This window comes from Arachis ipaensis, chromosome B04 (genome assembly GCF_000816755.2).
Source record: "Arachis ipaensis cultivar K30076 chromosome B04, Araip1.1, whole genome shotgun sequence".
NCBI classification, from domain to species: Eukaryota; Viridiplantae; Streptophyta; class Magnoliopsida; order Fabales; family Fabaceae; genus Arachis; species Arachis ipaensis.
Window position 1 is genome coordinate 131,074,621 of NC_029788.2, and position 6,927 is coordinate 131,081,547.

Sequence of the window (6,927 nt, forward strand, 5' to 3'; positions counted from 1 at the left end):
TATGTATAGTAATAGCCAGTTCAGCACAATATAGCCTGTGAAAGATTTTCATGGCTAAAATTTCTGATGCTAATTCTGCTTCTCCTCAAAATTATTCACTATGTATTTTACTCCCAATAGTTTAAAATTAAATTAGATACAAGATTAATAAAATAAGCACACATTGCTCTATAAAATAGAGGCAAACAAGAATTTTATAAGAGACTCTATACTTTACATCTTAAGTCTGCATGAAACACGTATTATCTCAAAAAGAATCTACATTTAAAAAGTTTTGGACTGGGTTCATAAGATTTTGACATGATAAAATCTGAAGCTAAATTAACATTAGACAACAAAATGAATAAATGAAGAAAAAAGTACTTCATCTTTGTATCAAAATAGAGAGACATGAGACTATGAGAGTGCATGCAAAACTATTTATAGGAGTACTTATCCTTTCAAAACATGTTCAAATAAGCCCCTCTGCCACCAATGCCGTGGATAACTGGTTTGACATACAAGGTGCAGCAAGTTTATATAGTCAAAATAAAACAACCCTCATATATACTGTAATTTTTTGTTTCTGGGTTGGCATCATCCAGTGAACTTCTAAAAACAACCACGCTAAAGATAAAGACTAAAAGAAGAAGTATATCATGTAATCTGCAAAATAAATCCTATAAAGTTTTGCATAACCAACCAAGAAATATTACTATTAGATTTGATTCAAAAGATATATTGGACTTAAAAAGAAACTAAACTTCATTCGCACTTTTCAAATGTTCTCCCCAAGTGGGTGTTGGCTCCTCATTCTCTTTCTCTGTTTGAATCTTTGGTGATGCTAAACTTGATGGTGAACTTGATAGCCTGCAAAAACGCAGAACTGGTAAAAGTCAAAGCTTTAGACATGAAAAATATCTAAACTTAGTAACCCGATAGGAAGCAAGACAATGATTAATGATTCCCTAAGCATTGATAAATTCAAATTTCAATATCCATGGACTAAAGTGACATTTGATTACAACTTGATGCATAATGCATATTACACATTACTTATTCATTAATCACAATGCAATGCAAACTAACAAAAATAGCTTGGTGGAAAGCATATAGGAGAATAGTTACATACAGTTTTCCTTCCTTTTCTTCTTATCCTTAATGTCGCCAGGGAGTGGCAAGACCACAAGAGACTCTCTGTATAAACAGTATCGGGTGGGAAGGGGAGAACAAACATTTTTAAAATGCTTGAGCAGGTCTCCTCTTACATTGTATATGAAGTACCCTATTTTATCATAACCTCTTCCAATAATATCACCATTACTGGATAAGCACAATGGCCGAAAGACTTTGCAAGGAATCCGATAGAGAGTCCAAGATGAGTGCACTCTATATTCTTTCATCACCCATATGTGAGTGTTACAGCTATTATAATTGCGATTATACAAAGCTAGGCAGCCTCCTAGTAGGGCGAGACTTGAATAGGAGGATGCACTCTTTACAGGTTGTTCTGGCCCAGATATCCTTGAGAAAGTCCTCTCCTTCAAATCAAAGATAAGAATAGCATCCCTGTAATCTTTAAGACAGGAAGGCACCCAATGAATAGCGCCATTCAAGAACAACCCACAAGAATTATGGTCAAACCAATCCACTGCGTTGGGGAGTGCAGCATCAAGATTAATCCATGAATTGATTTTCAAGGACAAGCAATCCAAATGACATTGTCTTTTCCAATCGCTCCAAGCTACAACAAATAAGTAATCATCCTGTGATGCATCATAACCAAATCCATACAGACGCGCACTATAGGAAAGCCTAATGCTACGGAAGATACGACGAGGACCAATATGAGAATAGGATATTCTTTTGCTGAATCCAGTCAATGGGTTCCATACCACAAGAAAATGTGGGTCACGATCCAAGAGAATAAAGCCTCTGCAAGATCCTAAAACCGCAAAACCAGACGGTGGTTTCTTCTTGAAAGGGGGGGACACCACTTTTTGTGATGCATCATTGTCGTCTATGTAAATGAAGTAAGCTATAGTGGCTTTTTCTATGAAGAAACATGCGGTGGTGGCGGCGGGAGAGTGGTGAAAATGCAATTTCGCAAAGTCAGGATTAGAAATTAGAGAATGCCACAGCTTCGAAACGCACCTGAGGCGAGCGAGATGTCTGATCGGCACCAGCAGTAGGATTCTGTGAATCAGCTCAAGAGGGAGGATCTCGAGAATGCTCTTGCTCTTGTGATTCTTCTTTTTATCCATGGTCGCTTCCTCTTTTACTTTGTTCCCTGTATGCCTCCATTTCTTCTTCTTATCCATGCTTGGATTGCTGAGCTTTTCGCAATTAATATAGCAATTCTTCACTCAATCCCGGGACTTGAAATTGTTTTGAAAACATAAAACTAAGGGAAGGGAAGGGAAAGGTCACTTTTGGATTGGCTATTGGAAAAAAATAGGGTTAACTACCAAATATTCGAATGGATCATACATTATTAAAAAAGATTGAGAGTGTAAAGTGTAATTTCTAATTTTTTATTATCATCTCTTTTTTTTAAAATTAAATAAAATATTTTTAGATTTATTAAATAAAAAAATGTATTTAATTCAGTAACATATCACTCTAAATTAAACTTTTTTATTCAATATATTTTTTATCTCACATTCTAATTATTTATTCAATATTTTTTACTTTTATCTTCCACAAAATATTGTGCAATTAACCTCAAAATATTTATACTATAATGAATTAATCAAATAAAAATATTTGAATAGACAATTTTGTAATCAATTTCTCAACAATGATAGTTTCATTCTTTTTTTTTTAAATGTCTTTTGTTTCACTATAAAAAATTACCTTAAGAAACTATGTTACATTTTTCATTATAAATTTTTGTGGTCTGACATACAAGATGATTAAGCATTAATTTATTTTTGTCTGGATCTGCCATAATTTGCCAGAAAACTACCTAAAATTAACCACGCTAACAAAATTAAAAAATAAAGTGTATATTTTGTCTAGAATAAATAAGAAAGATAATATAAAATATAAATAGAAGACTCTAATATTGATATTTACCAATATAATTATCTCACTATAATAATAAAAGTAATTAATATATTTACTAGTATTATATATGAAGTAACATATACTCAAAAGAGAGAAGAAAGTTAATTTGTACGAGAGAGAAGAGTGTTTCTTTTTCTATTGCTTGTGTCTTTATTCAGAGGTTTAAGGGAAATGGATCCTCTCCATTTTTTTTGTTATTATATATATTATAATAAATACTCAAAAGAGAGAAGAAAGAGAGTTTGTACAAGAGAGAAGAATATTTCTGTTTCTATTACTTGTTGTTTTTTTTTTGTGACTTATTACTTGTTTTATTGCGTGAGACTTAGCCTTTTATTTATAAGCATACAAAAGGTAAATTTTCAGATGGAATTAAATTCAGTCTTTCTTTGATAGTCTAAATTTTTTACTTGAAAAAGTTAGCCGCTCAAACATTAATGGGCATCCACCTCATGTCTTATCACAACATTTATATAATAGACAAAATAAAACATCTTAAGTAATCTTTTGTATCACATAATTGTCAAATTTACTTGTACATTCTTTATTTCATCTTTAGCTATTAAACAGCCAAATGCAAAAAATATAGGAGCAAACAAATTAAGTAGTCTTTTCTGTTACTATACTTAGATAAAGGCCTAGAAAAAACAGGAAAAATAATAAGAGACACTAGACTAGTATTAATGTCTACAACTTAATTTAGAATGCAGAATTTATAACAATTCTAAAAGTTATAAAATATATACTCAAGACAATTAAATTTTTATACTTTATTTGCAGATATTTGAATCTTAAATACACAATACTAAGTGTGTATTTGAGTCCTCATTGGACACTCTTAACACATCAAAAAACAATCAGAAAACTAAATTAAAAATCTACATCATAAAAAAATTTATTACATTTAAAAACTAATATTGTAGAGAATATATAAAAATTGACAATTTTATCTAAGTATTCTGTCATCATCAAATAATAAGCATAAGTAAGGTTAAACGGATATGTATGTGATGAATTTGGAAAACTCTATTTTTAATTTAGTAATTATCAAATATTATAAATGTGATTAATTACAAGATTATTATTTTAATTTTAATTTTTATATGTTGATTAAAATAATTTTGCAATGTAGGTTTTATGTTGGACCAATTTTCAGTCTTAGTGTTAAATTGATGTGACCATGACTGAAATATAATTTTGTTTCTTGGACCGAATAAAAAAGAAAAGATCCGAAGCCCCAGTATGAAATCAAAATTCAGCCTTATATGAAATGAATGTTGGCTGATTTGTTTAATTGGGCCAGTTTCTATTAACATCATCATTAAGCCCATATTAAACTAAAGATCCAATGCTTGGTCCGAAATCTATTGAGAAAGAAAGCAAAATTGCTTCATGCCTCCAACGGATCCCATTTCTTATTTCGGGATGAATTTCAAAATTTAATTTGCTAGCATTGAAAATATAAATGAGAGAGAGAAATTGATTTGATTGCTTTAATGTCTCTACATGCTACTCAGCAAAGGGAAGTGGAAAACTTGAGTTTACTTTTGTTCTCTCTCTTTGTTACATTAATTATTGCTCAAATCCATTGAATATTTTCTTTATTCTCTCTCTACTCTTTCTTTTCTTTCGGTCATATCACAGTAGCAACCATGGAAGCTATAGCAAGCTACCATAGAGAAGAAGAAGCACGCCACAAGACCATCACAATGATGACAAGAAAAATAAAACAAAAAGTATGTTGTGGCTAAGATCTTCAACCAAGAATGGTAAGATTTGGTGAAGAGATCTTGGCTTCTCCATACCCAAAAATGGATGATGAAGATTTCGGTCAGAGAAAGATTTCAGGGATGGCTCATATCTGCTTTTAGGTTCACTCATCACAGAAGGTAGCTAGGGTGATTACGTGAAGGATGAAGTAAAAGTGGAGCAGGAGGAGCTGCCATGCATCAAGAAGCATCAAGGGCTAGGAGTCCTTCTTGGAGTGTAAGCAAGGAGGGATGGCTCGGATTGATGAAGTTTGGTGTAAAGAGAAGACTAAGAGGTAATTGCATGTTAGATATAGCATTCGGTTTCCTCTTCTCTCTCTCTGGCCGAACCGGTTGCATGAAGAAAAAGAAGTTTAGCTTGGTTTGTTTGGTTTCAACCGTGGAGGCTTCCCCCTATAAGTAAGGGTGAACAGCCAGGGTTTGAAGTAAGGAGTGAGAGTGCAAGGCACAGAGTTCTCATAGCTACCCAAGTTAACAGAAGTTCTTCTCCTTCAATGTATTCTGTTTTGTATTTTTCTGTTTAATTTTGTCATGTCTTGAGTCTCATGAAAAAAGGCAAACAATGAGGTTTGTATGAAAAAGCTATAGAGCGAAAAAAGGCAGAGAGTGCAAAATTAAAAGAAAAAGCCATAGTAGTCGATAGAGTTCCTTTGTACATCTGTATTGTGTTTCATGATTCTGTGGGAATCTCCTTGTAAGTTGGGTTAGCACTTTACAGTTGAAGGCTTGGCAGTGACCAAGTCAAGTTCAGTTTGGGATTAGATTTTGTACTTGTCCCAGATAGAAAGGGTAGTTCCTAGAGAGAATTGGTGTTTGTAATCAAGGATGATTATAGTGAAATTCCATCATTGTTGTGATGGAGACTGGATGTAGGCTGTACTACACTTAGCAACTGAACTAGGATATATCTTGGTGTAATATTCTCTATCTTCTACTCCATTTCTGTATCTGCTGTCTATGAGATAAAACTAAAAATATCTCGTGCCTAGTAACGAGATAAAAAGAAAAAGTCTCGTGGCTGGGTACGAGACAAAAATAAAAAAGTCTCCAGAAATTGTTTCAAAAACTAGAAAGTATTCTAAAGTGAAAAATGGGCTAAGATTTAACCCCCTTCTCTTAGCCACTAAAACCATCAGTATAAAATATGTTGATTTCGTTTGTAAAAACATAAAAATTTTAAGAAAATTCAATGTATATGTAACACCTAGTTCAGGTAAGCACCTCTGCCTCTACATCTGGTTAGTTATCAAAACTTTTTGACTAATAATTTTATCAATCACATATTAATTACTTATATGACATTAAAATAAATCTTTTGAGTCTTATTTTATTATAATGTATACCTAATAATATTACAAAAGATACACATAAGCTAAAAGTTATGAGGAATGCTAGGGGGTAGCAATTTTGGTGTTTTATAACCATTAATTGGCCATCAATAGTATTTTTAATAGTGTGAGATTACATCTAATGGTAGGAGATCACTCACTTTTATTTTAATGATTAAGTGCTGGCCAGAAAACACAAAAATTGCTGGCCCCTAGACTTTTCCAAAAGTTATTTATGGTGTTGCCAAAACTAACATTTTAATCCAAAGTATACAATCAAAAAAGTATATTTATGTATAACACGCAGCATAATATCGAAGCATACCTCACCACAAGACTAGAGCGTAGGAAGCAAGACAGCTATTAATGATTCCCCTAGCATTTGATACATCAAGTTTCACCATAAATAGTCAAAACTCACATCTGAATGTAACTTGATGCATAATGCATCTTGCTCGGTACTTTTACATTAATCACAAAGTAATAAAACCTAGCAGAAATAATGTAGTGCAAAGAATGGCAGAATATGATCTATCCTTTCAAAACATGTTTAAATAGTTTTTCATTAAACACCTCTACTATATATCCTTAATTAAGCAGTAAGTTTAATATAAGAATTTTCATAACAATAAAAGTTAATAATCTATGGTTTTAAACCATTCAAATTTAATGCTAGATGACTTGAATTTTTCATCAGTAGTGGATTGATTTTCATGTTGTTTAGTTTTTCTGAAAATATGATTTAACAGTTGGCATAATACTACTTTTATATCCGCAATAAT

At 32.2% G+C, this 6,927-nt stretch overlaps 1 protein-coding gene across 1 annotated transcript; it reads right to left on the reverse strand.

The window, feature by feature from the left end:
• On the reverse strand, positions 406 to 2,396 carry LOC107638180 (F-box/kelch-repeat protein At3g06240-like). Its single transcript, XM_016341348.2, has 2 exons — positions 1,112 to 2,396; positions 406 to 849 (listed from the first exon to the last, which is right to left on the reverse strand). Exons 1-2 carry the CDS (start codon positions 2,298 to 2,300, stop codon positions 824 to 826), a joined length of 1,215 nt encoding a protein of 404 aa, XP_016196834.1. The 5' UTR covers positions 2,301 to 2,396; the 3' UTR covers positions 406 to 823.